The 21455-nt window shown below is 40.6% G+C and overlaps 1 protein-coding gene across 2 annotated transcripts in view; it reads left to right on the plus strand.

Annotated features, from left to right (window-relative positions):
• Nucleotides 1-21455, plus strand: part of ADGRD1 (adhesion G protein-coupled receptor D1) — a 158739-nt gene that overhangs the window by 107794 nt on the left and 29490 nt on the right. For both annotated transcript variants that reach the window (XM_075516143.1, XM_075516144.1), the window contains 3 exons: nucleotides 6356-6509; nucleotides 14114-14180; nucleotides 15189-15255. In XM_075516143.1, coding sequence (XP_075372258.1) covers nucleotides 6356-6509; nucleotides 14114-14180; nucleotides 15189-15255 — 288 coding nt within the window. The remainder of the gene's footprint in view (nucleotides 1-6355; nucleotides 6510-14113; nucleotides 14181-15188; nucleotides 15256-21455) is intronic.

The raw sequence follows: 21455 nt of genomic DNA on the forward strand, positions 1-21455 counted from the left end.
TGGTATCCGGCCACGTCTGGATGTTTGCAAAACTGAAGGAGATACGCACCCATCAAATGGAAAAGTCGCCATAGTAATGGAGTACACTTCAGTTGTGTGTTCAAGTGGCACGGCTGACTTCTGCCTGACATGGCTTATGCTTTCTCTCATCCATTCTCTGTATTGAAAACTGGAGGAATTCTGTATTGGAGAAAATTGTATGAATTTTATATTTAGATAAGGTCTTCGTATTTCTGTGTTAGGGTTTTGGGTTGGGGTTGCGGGGGTGGCTGTTTTTTAATCGTGTATTCTCTGCTATGGTACAGTTTGCCTTTTTTTTTCCCCATTAAAAAGTCACCTTATTCTCGTTGGAAGGTAGTGAGCTTCCCGGTGGAGCTGTGGCAATTTCTCCTGCCTTCTTGGAGAGCAAAACAGCAGCTCTCTGGTTTTTGCTCATAAAGTTTTATTTGTGTGGTAGAATACGCTGTTTTTCTGAAGAGTAGATTTATTGATCATGATCTCAGTGCTGGAAATTTAGATGATTTTTAAGTATCATTCATGTTTATTTGACCAGAGTAATAATCAATGAGAAAGGTATAGCAACTATTGCTTAATTAACCAGAGGTGGCAGAAAGCATTACCTCTAAGTATCGCTGCGTGGGAGTTTAATCCGAGATCCTCAGTATCGTAAACCATGTATATGCTTCTCTGGGTGTCTAAGGCAACCACTTAAGCAGATGACAAACACCTTCATATTGCTTACGTGGTACTTAAGCTCTATGCATGTATAGGCTTCTTCTGCCTGACCGCATAGATCGGAACTTGAAATTACAGATTGATTTTATGGATCTGCTACTACAGGTGGGAATTCCTTATGCAGGGTACCAGGATCTAAACCATTAAAACTGGCATCTGAAACAGCTGGGTTAGATTAAGACGAACATGCCAAGTTAGCAGTATGACATACCAGTAAAACCAATTTGTTTCCACTGTGGAGCTTAAAAAATGCTATTTAAAGTAACATAAGGTCTGCTGATGGAAAGTCCCACCTGAAAAAAGCAGAAACAAAACCTGATTTTAAAGTAATCTTCCAGTGTGCTCTGGTTTTGTGATGGTCAAAACTTGGCTACTTTGGTGACCAGCTGTTGCTCCGTATTACTTTTGACAAGCAGCAAGCAGTTTCTATTAATCTTTTATTCTTTTTATTCTCAGAACAAGTAAATATGAGGTTTGCGCGCTCTTCATTTTGCCAGTACAACAGCTACTTAAATTTATATTCAGCTCAAATGGGATCCCCTGAACATCTGTTAAGTTTATAATAACAATAATGTCTGGTTTTACATAGACTATTATTACCTGAGGATCTAAAAGCACGTTGTAAAACTAAGTTCATACTCTTTTGTTGTTTAACATTCAGGTAGGTCCTGAATGAGTAAGATAATGTGCAAGGGGGAAAATGGTAGGGGAATGGTTTAGAAAGAAAATGAAATGGAGACAGTGGAGAGCAGCAAAAGATATAATTGAAACTAAAGACAATGAAAACCAGGCATTAAAATAATCCTCTCTGAGTAAGTATAGAGCTAAAACTCTGCTGAAAGGACATAGGCTTGAGGGCAATAAAACATTCACGCAGCGTAACAGGGTGTCTTATTCTCACACTTTTTCCTTTTTCATCCATTCCAGATTTTCAGACAATCCAGCTGAGTCCCTTCAGATAACGTGTAAAAGCCTCTTTACGCCTTATCAAGGCCAGCGTCACCTCCAGTTTTTTAAAATACCATGAAATACTGGTTGTGTGTCCTGGTTTTAGCTGGATGGAGGTAGAGCACGTGTTCTCCAGAGACCTGTCCCAGTGGCCACCTGCATTTGTAACGCGCCTTGTCCACACACAGACGTCTCGCTTGTTTAGTTAAGCAGACGTAGCTAAGCTTGTGCAACACTCACATAGACTTAAGTTGCAGTTTAATAGGCGCATATTTTCATTTCTCTTAAACCTACTCAAAACTCACTTTAGTTAAATTGAAACAGCAGCACACAGAAAGCAAGACCTCTTTTATGCCACAGGCTTTCCGAAGTGAAACACTTCACAGAATCCATAGATATTTCGGCCCTACCTCTGTAACAGCAGTAATTGTAGGGCACAATACTGTAAAGATCTTAAAGTTGCAAAGCATGATGTACATACTACCTGCTACACTTTTATTTTTACTGTTTTAACCTCTTGGGACCGGGGTGTTGGGATTCATCCTTTTATTAGTCTCATGGCCTTACCTTCTGCACGCTCTGTTCTCACTAGCTTTGACATCAGTTTTAATACCTTTAATTGCTGCTTTAATTGGACTGGTAAATGGTAGTTTGCGAAAAGAGGGAGGCAGTGTTTACACGAGAAGGCGTACATTTCTTGTACTCGTACTTCTGCTTCTGCCAAAGACGGATGTATCTAGTGCTAAACAGTTTATAAGGGCCCTTGCTTGCGAGGACAAGGGGTACCAGTTTGCTTGAGGAAATGCAGCGCAACGGGAATGGCATCACAGAAAGAGGCCGCGGTCTGGCATCGCTTTCTTGCACGACTGCCTTTAGACCCTCCATCCTTTTCCCATCTCCGTCTCCAGGGATATTTAGTTTTTATTCCAGATACAGCATACAGTATTCCCCGGGTAATTTCAGATGTATTATTTAATCATTTACAATTTATACTACAGCAATTTTCCTTTTGTAGAGTAGGATTAATTTTTAACCACAAAACTCTATTTCCACAATTAGGACTCTGATCTTTCTAATACATCCAAGAACTTTTTTTTTTTTTAAAGCTGGTCCTTGATACCTTTTTTTTTTTTTTAAAGCTGGTCCTTGATACCTGACATCAGTAGTGCTAAAACAGTAGTCCTAAATGCTCATGGCATATTCCAGGAAGGCACTTATTCCTGAAGCCAGGATATCTTTCTTCTAGAGCAAGCAAATATCTTCGCACACAGCATTTCCTTCTTATACTGCCAAGTCCGTAAGATATCTTTGCTATCCGCATGCCAGTCTAATGACTTCCCTTAGACTTTCAGCAATAGATGGATTTGTTTCTTCAGAGAGGTTTTCTTAGTTACTTACTCTCTGCTGTAGATTAGAGAGAACCATTTTTTTAACAGAATCCCAAACAGCAGTGTGCATTGAAAAATAATTAGCCATCTTTAGGCTACTAGAGCCTTCCAAAGACCTGAGCATGTTTGTGGGAGAAAGTGAAGTATTATTTAGACACAGGAAAATGAAAATTGAAGTATAGTGTGTCAGGCAGCACTGTGCTTTTCCAGCACAACTGGAAAATTTAATGTGTCTACTATTTGCAGTTCTGCATCAGTGTATTGAGCTGTTTCTCAGTCTGTACTCTTGCATGGCATTGCTTAAAACGCTTCCAAATAGGAAGATGAAATGAGCTACTTTTGTTTATGATATATCTATCTGCAGAAATTTAATACCCCGTATGAAAGCAGCATGTGGATTGCAGGGAAGGACTCTAGAATGCAGGGTTCTGTATAATGCAGTAAGAATGCCACTTAAATTGAAAACACTATTGTAAGCTGAATTTAGGAAGTCTATGCAAATTTACCTCTCTGTTTTAAGACTGTCCTCGGTAAACAAACGGCTGTTATTTTCCGAGAGGCCTTTCTGAGAGTCTGCTTTACTTTCTCAACAACTCTAACAGGATAGGCTTGCTACCGGCCGGACTGGTTTTTCTATTTCCACAGACTCACAAGTAGTCAACTGTAAGAGTAACGGTACTGAGATCTGTCTTTTTACAGGTATTCTACCAAAAGTAGTGTGCGTCATATGATACAGCAAGGGACACCTGCTTGGTTTTAATATATAAAGTCTCAGCTTTTCAATGCCTTTTTCAAGAAGGCAATTCTGTCATTTAAGAGTATCTTCAAAGTAATAATTAAGGCACAAATACAGAACGAGTAACAACTTTGCTATGGATTTTATGTAAAAATCTGCAACTCGGTGTTATACAGAATTATATACAGAGCAGCCTCCTGCTACTTCACTATGTTTTAGTTTTCTGCTGTTTTGTGATTCATATTGTTTGGCTACTCAAATAGTGGAAAGTATCCATTTGACAGAACTAGCTTGTAAGTCAGCTTTATGTTGCATTTTTATTTTCCTGGACTAATCTTCTGGTAGAAATCAAAAGGCATTAGAAAGGATTTCATAGCCTTATGCTAAAATTAACTGGAAAGGTTTTTACAGTTTTTGTCAATAAGCAAATCTGGTTTAGTTATATGTCACCAAATGTTGTGAAATACTAAAACGCTTACAGATCTCACTTACATGAATTAAGAACAAAGTTATTGCTTTTTGATACGTGTAGTCACAGCGGGGTTGCATTAAAATGTCCTTGCACTAGCACAGAACCCGTTCAGTACATGTGAGAAAGTATGGGAAAGCTTCCATTGTCATTATACGACCAAGTCCCAACATTTTAATTTTCATTAGCGTACAAAATCCCGAACCATCAACAAAAAGAATAAAATGCCAGCATAGGGCAGCTAAGCTAATGCGACAAAGGCAACTAATGATTAACATCTGAAGACCGCTGCGGCAGCAAACTGGTTCCTACTGGTAATGCTTCCTCAGCACAGACTCCACTGCCTGGATACCTTACTGTGACTTGTCCAGGTGACGGGAGGGAAACCTTGAAGGGAAAAAAAAAAAAAAAAAGTCTTCCCATTTACATGGACTGCCTGCAAGCAACCCCTCTGAAATGCTGTAGGTGTCACAGAAGGGATGTTACAACTACAGAGCAGAATGACCGTCATCAGCATGCTGCAAGGTGCAAAACCCAGACATAGCTGGGACTCGTTCCAAGAGCGTGTTTAAAATGTGCCTTAACTGAAAGCAAACCAAACAGGGTTATCTTGTGGTAAGATCATCGGCAGTCACATCTGTTCAATTACTGTGTGATGAGTGAAACCACTTGTGGTGAGACATCCTCGAAAAGTGATTAGTGGGGACAGGAGAATGTGCTGTGCAAATACGTGAGGAGTGGCGAAGAAGAAAGGATTAGGTTTTCCTCTTGTCCTAAGGTAGGCTGATAGGAGACTTAGAGAAAAATGTAAAGATCTCTTTGAGGAGCAGCTTAAGGAGAAGCCAGGTCTTAAGCCCAGACTGCATTTCCTGTAGCCCACAGTGGGCGGTGGGTGAACACTGGGGCGGGTGTAAACAGGACTCAAGAGGATGTTTTTGCTTCTTGCTGCATTGCCTTAGGCATGGCATTCCTCTCCTTTGGGGCAGCGTTTGTTTCACTTCAAAACATGTTATAATTTAAATTGAAACAGATAGTCCAGTTCACACCGGGTGGGCTCACTTTCTAGATGGTACTTTGCTGCTGCTTGAATTTTCGTATTAGCTCCTATTTCCAGAATCTTGATAGCACATAGTGAATAAAGGACTATCAAGGAGTATTCGAATTGTCTGTAAACACCCTACAGAGAAGACTTTCGGTACTTTGCCTTAATCACTAGATGTGTTCTTGTCAAATAGGAGCCATATACAGCTGGTACATACTTCAGACTATGGGAAATGGAGAATTCAAACAGGCGGGCAAAGTAGATGCGCACCATAGAGCAATTAGGACTCAAGAGCCAATGATAGCTTGCTATGATTTTTTGAAATGTCTGTATTAGTATTGCTGAAGGAGGAACATATGAGGCTTTTACAGAATTTCTTACCAGGACAGGCAGACACTGGAATACAATGTGATTTAATTTGTGTGTTATCCCGTTTTTAATACGAAGAACAGCAAAGTAGGAAAGCCACGTGGCAAAGTGTAACTAAAAAGCAGGTTCAACACGGCACCTTATTTTAAAATTTCCGTATCTCGCTCAAGCTTAACTGATCCACTGACTTTCTACCAGTTCTTCGTAGAAAATACGGCATGAACTATGCTGGTTTTTCTACCATCCCAGAACAGGGAGCAGGGTACAGGACAATGCCTGTACCCCCACTTCTTTGACTCTCCTGTATTTGCTACAGGCTCAGCAAGAGGATGTCGACCCCTCAGTTTTGAATTCTTAAATATTTTGTAGACTTTAGTGGGAGTATTGGTCCTACTATTATAAATAAATAATCAGTTTGGATTTCCACATCATGTTTGGCAATGTTTTTTGGTTTTTGGTAAAAGGTAAGAGGATTTGTTACTCTGAAGCTATCTGAAAAAGCTGTAGAAAAATTAAGTTCTCTAGTGCTTTGTTTTTAAGACTGTTTTACTCCAGTGATTTAGCATTTAGCATGTCAATGTATACAGAAATAAATTAAAAAAAAAATTGGAAAACTAATGTGACTGCATCACAAAGAAGTAATATATTAATTTTTGTTCTTACTTTAGGTGCCTTGCAAGATCTTGGCCATTCTCCTTCATTTTTTCTTCCTGAGTGCTTTTGCATGGATGCTGGTGGAAGGATTTCATCTTTACAGTATGGTGATCAAAGTATTTGGGTCAGAAGAGAGCAAGCACTTATATTATTATGGAATTGGATGGGGTAAGCATTTAGTAGCCGCTTGCTTTAAGTCTCCTGAGTGTAGGACAAGATTATATTCAGAAGCATACGTAAAATTGTCACCCTATGATCGTAGTTTTCCTTACTGAGAGTAGGTCTGTTGGATAAGAAAATGCATAATTTTTCTGACTGTAATCAGACTTTAAAATTTATAGTCCCTAAACCTCATTTCACTGCAGTGAATTCCTCACTAGGCCAGATCAGGTCCTTAATTACAAAATCAATAGCAGGAGTGTGGGAGGGAGGTCTCGCTGCACTGCTATGTTCTTTTTTTGGTTCTAACTCACAACGCTGGCTTATTGTATCTGTATTCTGCAATCCATACGTAAAAAATGGGCGCAGTAGCACAGGAGTATCGCAAGACTTCATTAGTTGTTGTTTTGTGCCTTGAAATCCTTAGATGAAAAAGGCTGCACGGAACCTCAATATTATTATTAAGAATAAAAAGTAGTCCTATGACACAGAAATCTCCCAGATAACAATTCACAGCTTTTTATATGCAGTAGTGAAAGCATTATCTGTGTGTATATTGAGGAATCGAAACCGAATATTTTGTTCCAGACTCTTCACAGCAGATGAAAGCTAGGCTGCTTTCACTGTCCTGGAAGTACAGCAGTGATGCTTGACAAACTTCCACGTTTAGAAGAAGAAAGCCTCGTACATTGAGTCAAAAGGAGCAATGTAAAAAGCTAGCAAAGGAATATGTATGTAATTACAGATAATTTCAAAATATGTTAAAACATGCATTATCTTCCCCCCCCCCCCCCCCCAAGTTCATTTGGAAGCTGAATGAAAACGAATTATACCAATAATAGAGACGTACTGCAGTCATAATTAGAATATTTAATACCTGTTGGCATCATGCAGATCTGCACGATAGTAATGCTGTTCACTTATATATATATATTTCAACAGCTGCCTACTTGTCCTTTTTTTCATATGTCCTTTTTATTCCGTACATCATTCCTCTTTCGTTTTAAAACCTCCTTAGCAGTTCTGTCTAAGGGCCTTTTGGTACAGTCCTCTGGTGAACACGGTATCTGCTAGACGGAGGGGCCAAACTGCAGTTTGCTTAGTTAGAAGTTTTTTCTTTGCCCGCATTGTTTCTCTGCGACAGGTTCAAGAGTATCACATACATGTGTCCTTATCCTGGTTGCTTTAAGATAGCTTTTTTTTCCTTAAGGAATTTGCATGCCAATAGTACGCACCTTAAAGCTTCAGTTGCTAAAAACATACGAAAGCTGTTTTGCTGAGTTTTTAGTAGACTTGTGTAAAATATTTCCTTTTTTTTTTTTTTTTTTTTTTTTTTTTTTCAAAAACCACTACTCAAAGCAGGCTAAGTGGAGTAATTAATCTTTTTCATGCACATAGACCCAAAAGTAAGAGAACCTAGACAGGCTGAGGGTTGAAGACATTGGAGATTTGTAGATTCTTCTACATTCAGTGCTAAATGTAGAGAAACATGCTGATGTTGGAGAGGTTTCTTGTGGATTTATTTAATCCAGAGCTCATGGAATACAAATCCAAGTGGATCAAACTGAAGGAAATGTTCTCATAAGCCCTTGAGAACTATTTCTCCTTCAGAAATATTATGTTAAAAGCCACAACAGTTAATAAAATAATAAGAACTGGCATTTCATTCACTGGGGTATTTGCTCATAGCAGATGCTTTGATTAACTCCATTTACAATCAATCATTAATTACCTTATGAAAATAAATTAATTATTTACATGTGCCGCAATGCACCTTTACCCTTTTTTTCTGGCATTTTGTGTGAGGTTTATTTACTGTAAGATGGCAGTGATCTACAAAGTGATTTAGAAGACACAAGGATAAACACGGCATCTGACTGCGATACGACTAGTACTAAATGTTGCATTTTGCCTCATTTTATTGCAATATGATTGCTACCACTAAATTAGTAGTAATTAGCACAATGAGTACAATGGGATGTTAAACGTGGTTACTAAAAAGTCTCTTCAGTGGTATTTTGAGTAATGCTTTGGACAATAATCCCTCAGGCCCAACAGTAGGTATTTGTCATCAAAACAGATGGACGTAGCACAATACAGGAGGCACCAGCAGTAGAAGTTCCTGTGTCGGTTCTTCTAGCAATGCTATTCTTGGCCAGGATTGTGTAAGAAACCCGGTGGCAAGCTCTGTTTCTTAAATGTAGCAAAGGTACTGTTGGAGGCAGATAGTGGAAGACATCATCCATATAACAGCAATACATTTCCTTGTGTAAACCTTTCAAAAGCTCTTTTTTGACAAATATTTTAATTTTGGAAAGCACGTTCCAATTATTATTCCTACAATGACTTGGAAAAAAAAATGTTTTCTGAAATCCAGTAAATCTACCGTATTGCTGGGAAAGTAGTTTGTATTGCTTTTTTTTTTTTCCGTATAGCTCAAAGTATTTGCATTTGAATGAAATGTTGAATTTCCTTAATCATATCTGACATCACGTCATTGCTGCAAGTGTGTCTAAACATCCCCGAAGTAGTTTAACGAGGCAACTGCGTTCCAAATTGTTTATCTCTTGATAAGCATCAGGGCAACCTTCATTCAGTCAACAGCATGGCAACTCACTGTCTGGTATGTAACTAATGCTCACTCAGTGGGTAATAGACGGTGCTGAATAATGGTGTGTTCAGCGAGAAAATGCCCATTGCAATGTTCACTGCTAAAATGCTTAAAAGGACACCCAGGTTTGTCAGTTCCCAACGTTCTCTTTTGTTAGCATATTGGCACTGAATAGGAAGAGAAACGTTTAATTAGAGATCACGCGTCAGTACTGCCTTCAGCAGCAGTGTGTGCTGATGCTCTACAGGGTAGAGTTTGGGCTGTTCCTTCATGAACTTCATGAAAGTACAATAGAGAGAAGTTATATATGTATTCCATGAAATTCCCACATCTAAATAGAAGTCTTGCAGGGCTGTGGAAAGCGGTTAAAAAGGTTTTGTCCCAAAATTATTTTGTTTGGCTCTTGAAATGAGGGTAAGTTTGCATTGAATGCAACTGTCAAAAGGAAGTCGAGCATTCTTGTGCCATCCTGAGACCGTAATAGATATACATTTTCCAGTATCTAATAAAAATGTCTGTTTTTTTACACTTTGGCTTAGCTAATTATTATACTGACCAAAGATGGTTGAAAGAAGTTGAAGACAAGGATGTCTCATCTCGCGTTAGTCAAAACAGATAGTTCATTTCTTCGTTCTTTGCTTTTAATTGAAGTGTGAAGACTTTTGCAAACTCATAGTTGCTGGAATAATGACAAATCCCAGTCCTGAATTTAAAAACCCAGACCCATCATTCTTATTTAAGCAGAAAAACTGGGCTAGGTACATGCGTAAAAGTTTGCAAAGTCTATATTAATGACAAATTGAAACTTGAGGCAATGAGAGGAGACAGGGACAAGGAACTCTACGCTATGTCTGATCTCCTAACATCTGTTGAGATTTCTGAGAGATATTACTCCTGTAAAATGAATTCAACAGTAATCAGAGAGACAGGATACCAAATGTGCAGAGTTGATTGAAAGTTCCTGTGTATTATCTTTAGTCCCAAGGGTGCTAAAATTACCTCCAAGACTGCGGTTGTCAGGAATTCAAAAGAAGAGCAATTTGAGGAAGGTGATAATATCCTACCTTTAAAACTACCTTGAGTCTGATTGGGGAAAAAAAAATACTTTGTTGCCTCGGTGATTCAGCATAACACAGAGCTTATTGTAGCAAAACTTTTCCCACCCACCCATTTGTAGGACGCTGATGATACAGTTCGTGATACTGGAGATTTTACTGTGGCACTTTGGCCTTAACATGTTTCCCTATTTCAGACAATTTCCTTTCCTTTAGAGACTGCCTTAAAGTGAAGATTTTGTTCTGAGCTGTCAAAAGACCTACATTTCTTTATTTGCAGTTGCTTGATGTAGTCCCAGACTTCTGCATAGATATGGTGTAACGCAGCAGAAGGAAAAGAAAATCATAGAAAATTAACCTTCTACAAAACGAATGGGGGAATATACTTTTTCCCATCCAGTAAAGTAGATCTTTTCAGTACTGGAAGGAAATGTACTTTCATTTGTGTCTAATGTTTCATCTTTCTCAGTAAATGACATATTTAGCCTTTTAGAATTAATGTCCTAAAATTGCTTTGAATTGTCTGCCACAGAGTTCCTATAGCCTGTCTGGTTTTTTGCTATGTATAGAAGACACAGAAGCTTTCAAAATACAGCATAGAGATTTAGAGGCATGTTCCATTTTATTTATCATTAGTGCCTCAAAAACATAAAGCAAATGGATTAGATGTGATGTTTAATGCTGAAGAAGAGGACCTAGCTGACATTCATTTTAGACTTCACCCTAGTGACTGCATTTGGGCTGAACTCAGGGAGAATTTTGTCTGAGCAAGGATTGTGGTAGTGGGCTTCCTGTGCCAGGTCTTAAGAGTTTACGCCTGCTCTGCAGGCTGTATTTTGACGCTGAGTTTGGGAGGTAGCTTTAAATTAGCTGGCCTGGGGACCCGGAGAACTCGAGCTGCGGCAGCACACGGCTCCACGTGGGTTGATTTACCCCGTTCGAATGCGATGCTGCATTGCTCTAGGACTACCGAGACCAGATGACACCAGTGCCATAGATCAGCTGCCAGAAAGGTGTGCTAGAACGTTTTCATCTGATACTGTGCTCTGGAAAGCACGGTCTATTGCATCGTAAATTTGGCAATTCGGAGTAGGGTTGGTGAGCATATTTGTAGCATCTGCTAACTGAGAAAACATTCAGATACAGTAAAAAACCATAGCCGTACTTCTAGCCGTAATTCATAGCCGTAATTCAAAAAATGATAACCAGTGCCAGCACAGCATTAACATCACCTATTATGGGTGTAGACTGAACTTCACAGCTCTTATGAAATTATTACTGACAAAAGATTAAGCAAACACACTTACTTTTGTGTATAATATATAATCCATATGAATTCTTCAGTCCAGATCAAATCTTATGATCCCCTTAGGCTAAATATTTTTTTTTCAACCTTTATGGAATTTATTGAGTGGTTGTTTCTTAAAGGAAAAATACTCAGTTTCACTGTAACAAAACCTTCATTCTGCCTCCATTGCCATTATCCATTTAATATCTTGTTAATGCAAAGAGAAGGCAAACACTGCACTATAGGCTACAGACCATTTTATTCTCATTGACTTAACAGCTCTTTTTATGCAGATGACTGCTCTATGTTTCATCTGCATAAGTTTTATTCTCTTCCAAAGGAACTCTGTATTTAATTTTCTTCTTCACTGTCATTTAAAAGTGATAAAAAGTCATGCTAAATCCCTTGAATATCTGGCATTTGACTTGCAAAAAAAAGGCAGACTAGAAGTATAAAGGAGAGTTAGTTGAGCACAGGTATTTTTGCTTCTGTGACAAAGTCCCTGCCATGGGAAGACAACTTGCATGAGAAGACAACCAGTGCCAATCAACAATGTCTGCTCAGCAACCCAAGACGTGACTGGGAATGTGTAGGCATACCTGTGGGACCTTTAGTCCAGGTGGCTCACGTACCCATGGCAGATTTCAGCAGATAGGCTTATGTCTGTGCTTAATTGCTCTGATGAATATAACTATTCTTGATTTTGTTCAAATGTGTGTAGGAATTTCCTTCCTTCAATAGACAAATGTGACAGTAAACTAAAATCTAAAACCAAACACTACTTCTAAGGGGTTATTGCTGATTTGGACAAGCACGAGAGAGCAGAATCAAGTTCATGGGATATTAAACTCCATCCTGCAGACTGGATTTCAAAGTCTAAGACCTAAACAATGTCTGTAGATGCTGCTTCTTAACTACTGAGTATCTTTCCTATTTATAAATACAAGGTGCTTCTAGCCGCAATCATTAAAGAACGAAAATACTTCTTCCAAAAATTATAGTTCTGCCAGTACAGGAAAACTTTACAGAATTTTGTGAGGTTGATGTTGGTAAGATTAAGCAGAAATTGCTTGTCAGAGAATTTTGCAAAAGCCTCATGCAGAAAACCTGAAGAATTCAAAAGAAAATTGAAACTTTAAGCCATCATGTATAATACTCTGTCTGGGACCCGGTTATTAAATTCCATAAGATGATAAAAGCCCAAACCTTCACATTTTATTAAGCCATACAGGAATTAACAGACAATCATTTAATATTTAAAGGGATGAGGTTTTACTATATTCACAGAATCACAGAATCACAGAATCACAGAATCATATAGGTTGGAAAAGACCTTTAAGATCATTGAGTCCAACCCTAAACCTAACACTGCCCAGCCCACCACTACACCATGTCCCTAAGCACCTCATCCACACGGCTTTTAAATACCCCCAGGGATGGGGACTCCACCACTGCCCTGGGCAGCCTGTTCCAGTGCTGGACAACCCTTTCGGTGAAGGAAAATTTCCTAATATCCAGTCTAAACCTCCCCTGGCGCAACTTGAGGCCATTTCCTCTTGTCCTATCACTTGTTATCTGGGAGAAGAGACCGACCCCACCTCTCCACACCCTCCTTTCAGGCAGTTGTAGAGAGCGATGAGGTCTCCCCTCAGCCTCCTTTTCTCCGGGCTGAACAACCCCAGGTCCCTCAGCCGCTCCCCATCAGCCTTGTGCTCCAGACCCTTCCCCAGCTCCGTTGCCCTTCTCTGGACACGCTCCAGCCCCTCAATGTCCCTCTTGTAGTGGGGGGCCCAAAACTGAACACAGTATTTATTCAGAACTGTTGGCAAGAAAAACCTGGCTTCCTCTCCAGCTCCTGGCCTGGGAAGCTGTGCCGAAGTGGCACCCCAGGGTGTCGCCTGCTGAGGGCCAGAGGGACGCGGCTGCCCCCGACAGCAGACCAGAATTGTCTGCCCAGGCAGAATTCCCCTGTAACCCCCTGCAGCGCTCCGCCGCCTCCCGGCATGCAGCACACGGGAGCTGTTAAAACCCTACGTCTGGAAACGTAGTCTACTTTAAACGCAGAAACCTTGCGGAGCTAGTACGTATTTATGTTAAAAGAAATCTTGGTTGGGCATTTGAGTGGGATCTTAATTGGCTTCTGTCTCTTCGGAACTGTCTCTCGCTGCCGTGTGTGACACTCTAGATAACTGAACGTCGCCATTTCTGTCCTCTCGCCTGCTGGTCGTGCACCCCTGTGAGAAACTCTGCTTTGGTTTCCAGGTTGTTTTGAATTCTTCAACAAGGTGCACTCGCTTGGGAGAAGGCGGTTAAAATAAACCTGATAGTGCTCCACAGGATATCACTGCTTGAATAGCGAGAGACAGAAGTTACAGAAACACAAACCAGGATGAAAAAGGACTGTGATTCTCAATGAAATTGGCACTAATTCAGTTTAACTGTTAAACTAGTACTTTATCGAAAAGTCATTTTGTTTGTCTGATATTAATTGATTAAAACATGGTGTATTACACAGCTGCAGGAGGCTGTCGAGTTAGACTTGGCTCTAAAATTGCTCTGAGCTGTTCCGTTGTCCATATGAAATGTAGCTGAACTTGCAGGGTTTACTGGAAGAGGTACTTTTGTTACTGATATTGCCACCGACTTTGCCTTTTTGCAGGCTGCCCGCTGGTGATTTGTGTAATTTCTACAACGTCGTCCCTAGACAGCTATGGAGAGAGCGGCAAGTGAGTACCGAAATGTCTTCGCTCCTGGTGCAGTAAGGATGGAAAGGCTGATGGGGAGAAAAACTCGTAGACCCGTTAAGAGGGACGCGGTTCTGCAAGATCCTGCTGAGGAGTAGGGGAGATAGATAGCCTGCGAAAGCACGACTGCTGTATAGGCATATTCTTAGACCTGGAAGCCTCAGGTTTGCCTTTCACTGCTGAGATGATGCCCAAAAAGCTCCTGAGATGTTTTGCCTGTTTTTCGCTTTTGCTCCCTGTAGGAGCTCCCTGCTTACCCCACGCACAGGGTAAAGCGCGGGCTGAAACATTCCTAACAGGATGAGGATAATCTTTGATTGAAGCTATTTCACCTTTCAAAGAAAACTGCAGTTAAACATCTGAAGATCTAGAATGGATATTGTTAAAAATCTTGAAAATTAAGTTCCTTTCTAATTTGGAAAAAGAAAAGCAAATTTATCGGAAGAAGCACCGTAGGATTCAATCCTACCATAATGTAAGCAAAAGATTTGGAGCGGGGGTTATTTTTTTATTGTGTTGTAAACTAGCTTATATCGTCAGTGCGGTAAGAAAGACGTGAAGCTGTCGGCGTGTTTCCCAGCCGCGTCCTCGCCACCAGCCAGGCAAGGCAGGGAGGGCTTCAATTTGTCTCTTGCTACAATGACAGAGCTCACAGCACTGAAATGAGTGCCCGTGATACAGCGTACAAGAACAACAAATAGCAAATAAAACCTTTCCTTCCTTCCCATCTTTCCGCCCCTAATGCTATTTGAAGGCGTGCTGGGGCAGATAGCTGTCACTGACTCTCTGCAAGATACAAATCAAAATGAGACCCTGCCTCAGATTCCCCAAGAGCAAGGAGAAAAGGAGCTGCTTCTTGATGCTCTATCATGCCTCTTGCTTTTAAAATTCATCAGTCTTTTTGCACTCTTAGTCTCTTTTTTAATTAAGAACATTACGAATTAAATGACCCTGTGTTTCATCTAAAATCATTCTGATTTTTCTCCGCAGCTGCTGGCTTTCACTAGAGAATGGAGCAATCTGGGCTTTTGTGGCACCGGCGTTGTTTGTAATTCTGGTAGGTGAACCCACGGCTGCCGCTGTTTTCTCGTCGCACGTCTGTGTCAGCCACGCAGCAGGACTAGCTGCAGCTCTCATGTCAGTCCTTGCGCCAGGCCAGTGAGACTGATTGAACAACAGAGATGAATCATCCAGAATTATTTTTTTCTTCCTCCGATTTTTCTGTTTTACATGGTTGCGTATTAGTTTATGCATATTAATTCTCCCACTATTAATTTCACTCTTCCAAGACAAAAATACAAGCTAAAATACTGGAACAGCCCACTTCTGCAACAGCCCTGTTGGGACCATTAACTGCGTAGAACGGAGTAATCTTGGGAGCTTTAATAATTCTCAGAAAGATCCCCCAAAAGAACAAACCCTGTGGTGTGTGTTCCATATACCCCAGTAAAAGCTGAAAGGCTGATTCCACCCCACTGGTATTTGAAGCTTTTGCTTGCAGAGAGCTCGCTTTTCCCGGTAAAGCTGAGTGCCCTGGGTGAAGATGGGCAGGGGCAGAGCTTGCAGGCAGGCAGCAGCTAGCAGGAATGGGTTAAAGGAAGGGCGTGAGCTGGCCCCTTTGGGTGCTTCTGGGGAAGATACCGAGCTGCACCTGCCTTCCACAGGGAAAAGGACTTTTGCCATTCCTCTGGGTTTGGAATTCAACGTCAGGTGCGGCAGTTTGTCCGGCTGACCAGGGCAGGGCTGTTAAGGGGAGTTTGCAGGGGTTCAGCGGCTGCCGCCGGCCCCTCTGCCAGCTATCGTGAACATCGTCTTTCCAGGGGAGGGTGCGGGTTCATGGCTCTGATGCTGATACATGAATGCTCTGCAGCAGTTTAATTATGGCCACACATTAAATTACAGTGAGTCGTAGCTTAACCACTGTGATTACTTAAGGAGTCAGGGGTGTTTGCAGGGATTAAGTGGGAGATTATTCCTCTTCAGCACTGTTTCCAATACTTTAATTGATCAGGTTAGCTACGATTTTTGCTGCAGGTTGTAATGGCAGAGCGACAGTATGAACGTGGAATAGACTCGCTGATTAGTGAAATCAGATTGTCTTTACAGCTTTACTTAGATTTTAAAGGCATGAGCCCAAATCTAGACCAGAGTCTGCCTGCTGTGGTGTTCAAGGAGGGTCAAAACCAGATCCTGACTACATGCATGGAGGAGCATCAAAAGGAGCCACTCACTGTACCTTGTACCTCCCTAAGAAAGCTGGGATTTCCATGGAAAGCACAAAGAAACTTCCCCAAATTTCATCACACACAACACCCCACAAATCCTGCTCACAAGCCAAAGGAAGGAAGGAGAGCTATACGTACAGAACTAGTCTTTACCACTGCATATCTCTATAACTATCATATCTCTATAACTATTTGGCAAGCAGAAGGTGGCTCCTTGGCTGACCCTTTCCATCGCAGGCAATTTTACACTGCAGCTGAGTGGACATCCTAACATTTGCCTGGGAGCCAGTGAAATCAGCACCTCTTCTAGGCAGCCCAGCCTAATCCAGCATCTTCCACCCAAGACACAGGCTCTGAAAAACTAGGCTATTTAAACATATGTTAAGAAAACAATGAAAATAGTTGCTATATTGATGCGGCAGAAGTTGGCTCATGTTAGTATTTTCATCAAATTATAATGACAACACTGGAAAGTCCCTGTGCAGGAAGGGCAGAATTTCTTTACCTAAGTGAAAGCATATACATGTAAATAAGAAATGTGGATCACTGGATTAGAGCTGGCTAAACAGCTCTGGACTTCGTCCCAACAAACTTAATTTCTTGGTGGCCTGTACCATAGACCTTCTATATGTGGGTTTACATTCAAAGATATGCAGATATTGATGACTGGAGAGCAATGAAAATAATCTAATATTGAAATGTCTCCTCCTCACATTAGCACTTGCTTTCTGGCCATTGTTCAGCAGCAAAGGAGGAATTGAGATGCAACCAGTAAAATCAGATCTTTCCCAGCTGCTGTCCAAAGAGGATATTAATCAAAACATGCCAGATAGTGAAGTGCTTACTCACCTGAGTGAGCACGGCCATCAACGATTTGCATGTGTAGCTGCTTGCCAGTGAAAGTAAGGGTTTAACTGTCTGGCTCCCACTTATGATATATAATCTCTGTGCAGCTCAAGTTATATTCTTGTAGGGATACAAATATTTTGAGAAAGAGAAAAAATGAGCTCACAAGGTTGATCCACGTAGAGCAATTTGTTAAATAGTCTAAAGCCAGCTCTGCCCAAAATAGCAGCGAGCTAGCTGACAAATTATTCTCTCTGGGCATTGAATATGCTAGCTGAAAAATGTGTTAGTGCCTATAGGGAAATAACAAGGCTAAACACTATTTTGTGTGTGCATGTGTGTCTGTGCTCTTTAAATAACAAATTAGCCACTAGTTGCATGAACTAGTGTTTAGCTCTGAAAATACGTCTCAAAAAGCAGTTTTTGACTACTTCCATCCACGGTTTCTCTCTGCCAAGAAAAAGGATTATGCTGTGAAGAAAACAGGGAGACTGCTCTTTTCAACTCCCACTCTCTAGAGACTAGGCAGACACAGTCTACTTTTGTCCTGCCACAGCCTCACAGGCAATATAGACAGCATGGAGCCTTGAAAGAGAATGATGTGGTGGGAGTGTGACTGGGAAAAAATACTCGCACATACTTTCCTAGGGAGTAATTCACAGAACCTCCCAGCCCTATATGGATTCCCATACCCAAAGCGCTCTTTTCTTGGGGTTTGAGTCAAGGGATGTGATGAAAGAAATAGTTCCTTCTATGTGTAGGTCTTTTTGGCTTCTACCTGCATCTTAAGGTTTAAAGATCGCCCTCCCCCACCCCCCAAACCACAACACTCCAGCCTCTACTGCATCCTCTTAAGGCAGCTTCACAAAAAAATTGTTGCAATTAATTTGAAAACCAAACTAATCTCAGCCAAAGCGGGCCTGGGACGTGTTTTCAAAGGAAAAAAAAAAAAACTTGACAAAGCACCTGAATTTTTGGAACAAGACATTAAAACTTCTGGCAGAAGGCTTTGTTTGTTATCAGCCATCTGCTGCCTTGGTGTGTTTCCATAGATATGGCAGAATTAAGGAAATTCTGCGGAAAGCATCTGTGTACACAGAGCAGTGGGCGTGCTGCAGACCGGGAGCAATCCGTTGGGGGGGAGATACTGGGCTGTACGGGCAAGTCCTTTCTATCGTTTTCCCTGTCAGTAGTTATTTTCCTGGTGCTTTTTACGAGCCTGTCTGATAAACAGCATTTTTATGGAGCGATATGATTTTCATTAGCATATTGCTAACAGTTCTGTGCTGTGGGGACATCAGCTTTGTAACTAGTGCCTTCAGACGGGACTCCGTGGAACTTGGGTCCCAGGCTGAGATTGCCATCACCGTCTTCAGTTGCTACTTGCTTATGAATATTCTATATATAATAGAATTCTATATATAATAATTCTCTAAAAAAATATTCTCTCCCTTATACCTGCTGATCATACGTGATTTAGTTCTGTTGCCTCGTGGTATTTATTCATACCTTTATGGACCAGTGCGGAATTAGGATCATTTTTGTATGTTGAATAGTATCTTACTTTGCAGGTAGGCCCACTGATTGAAAAGAGACAATTTGTGTCGCTTATTAGACATCATTCATCAGGGGAAAAGGTGACAGAGTTGGACCCATAGTGTTTAACGGCCCTGAAACAGTAGGATTCCTCAGGGTCATTGAAATCAATGACCACATACTTAAGTGCTGTGGTGGGTTAGAGCACAAATGAACAGACCACAGCTGCTAAGCTTCTCATTTTTTCTTATTAGCACTCAGTTATGAGCACTTTTAGTATTTTAAAATTAAATTCCTTCATTATTTTAAAATTAAGTTTCTTCTTACTTAACCAACAGGAAAGCATGCAACATTTATTCGAACAAGGGGACAGATTGTAAGAAATTAAAAATTAAGGATTAACATTAGGAAAGAGTAGAAGTCAGGGATCTGTTCCACCTTTTATTCATTAGTTATTTTCTTGCGTATTTCCTTTCCAACCTCAACGTTTTGCTCTGATATTCAGCTCTGACTGGTGTGATACTGCATGCATTAATATGAAGTCATGTACACAGAAGTCTAAAATAACTCCATTTAGTCTACTCCATCTGTAGTTGCTCTGGGATAGCTAAAAGTGGAACCGGGCTTTCCAGAATCATTCTCCCAGATTTCAACATCCATCTAATTTAATCGACTAGCTGTGTTTGGAAATGCATCATACCCAGTAATGACTTCCGATGCGACCTAGCGATGGGCTGCAACTGCAACAGCTTGCAACGTTGGTGTGCTACTCATGATGTCATGATAAGGCTCAAATTAACTCGCACCATGAGAGAGTATGTTAAACCTCGGACTGGAAGACTCAGTTATAACTCCCTGTACCATTGCCCAAAACTGAAGTGGAGCCTAAAATAGTTTGTGGTTTTAGAGGAAAGCTGGTCAATGGATTTAATTAAGGCAATATGCTTTATCCATTTTTTTTTTTAGTTCCTCTCTGCTGCCAAGCCTTTTCTTGGCTAGGATGCAACACACCACATCAGAGGGTTTTCCACATGGGATTTCTGCACTGCAGTAAAGAAGAAACAAAAATCTCATGAGACTTGGAGGAAATCTAGGTGAACCTCCTGCAAAAAAAACTGAGGGAAAGAATTTGTCTCACTGTATCTGGTCTGACAAATTTTTGATGAGAAAAGCTATTGAAAGAGGTCCCGTATACTCATTTCGCTCTCTCCCGCATCTGACAATTTTTAGTCAGATGAAGTTGTCACTAAAGTGAGCCAGAGCTCCCTGATGTCATTGGGATCTTTCCATGGGCTTTGGTGGGCTTTGGATCAAGCCTACGATAATGGGAACTGGCAGCTCCTGCTGATTTCGCAGACTTGCGAGTGCCTGGGGTTGGACAAGCTGCCTTGAAAGGAGTCCTGCGAGTTAGGAAACAAGCGCTGATGTTATTAGCTATATGTTTTTTGAAAAGTAGAGTGTGGGCAGTACCTGCAAGCAAAAATATCCTAAGTTCCTTTGTAATTTTAAGGCCAAATCACTGCAACTGTCAGGCAATCTGGCCTTTCAGAAAAGTAAAAAATAGGAACTATATACAGTTCCCTTATCTAAATGTTTATTCTCCTAGTTTGAACATTCTGATATAGGTTAAAACATAATGAGTGTTTCATCAACTAAGCATTTTCCTATTCAAATCATTGGCAAAGTATTTACATCAGATGCCAAAAAAATCACTGGAAGAATAATTCAGTGGCTGTACTTTGGTTTCCCACTATAAGGGCCGTGGAAATACCTCCATGCTTTACTTACTGAAATATTAGCAAAGGAAGACGTTTGTAGCTAATCTGTTTATTTAGGCTGGAAGAGATTACTCTAATTTCTCAAAATACCTAAACAAAAAATTTCAAGTGGTTCAGGAAACGTAAATATAGAACTTTGGGACGCGAGTGTAATGGTTTGTTGCTAATTTTACAAGTACCTTTTTTTTTTGTCAGCAGTGAGATCACAGTGTTTCCTTCTCATCTTTTAAACATATTAGTAATGAACCCTGGAAAGGATATAGTCACGCTGACTGCACAAGAGGAGAAGCTCAAGACCTTTTTAAATTTCCACTTTAGACCATCCAAAATACCTAGGAAATGAATTTCCAGTTTAATTTCTTTTATATAAAGAAATTAAAATTCAGCTAGAAATGCCGAACTGTTTGTGCTTTAGAAAACCACCTAATTTGTCTCCTTTGAGCCTATCTTGCTTGCGCTGTTTTCATGACCAGATCGTAGGGTTCACGTCCAGTTTGAGTGAGAGTTTGCAGGATTCTGAGTATTCATTTGTTGGTGCTTATCATTCATAACTTTCATTGACTTTTGTAAGATGTAGGAAATTCAGAATTTGAAGAATGGGGTTTCATCTTTTTTTTACTTCATTGGATTTTTGGGGGGACTCTTTGAATATACCTTGTTTAGGCATAATCTGCATATTTTTAAAAATGCTACGCAGGAAGCAAAACCTAGGAATGTCTAAAAGGAATTCGGAATGGAAGAAAGCCTTAGGGTTAAGCACTTGTGAGGCTGGCAGGAGCGTGCTGTTGTCTGCAGTCATCAGAAAAAGGGATCACGGAGCAACTGTGCCAGGATGAACTTGAACTGTCGGTGAGCCATCCACAGGAAGTGTC

This window comes from Mycteria americana, chromosome 13 (genome assembly GCF_035582795.1).
Source record: "Mycteria americana isolate JAX WOST 10 ecotype Jacksonville Zoo and Gardens chromosome 13, USCA_MyAme_1.0, whole genome shotgun sequence".
Classification (NCBI taxonomy): Eukaryota; Metazoa; Chordata; class Aves; order Ciconiiformes; family Ciconiidae; genus Mycteria; species Mycteria americana.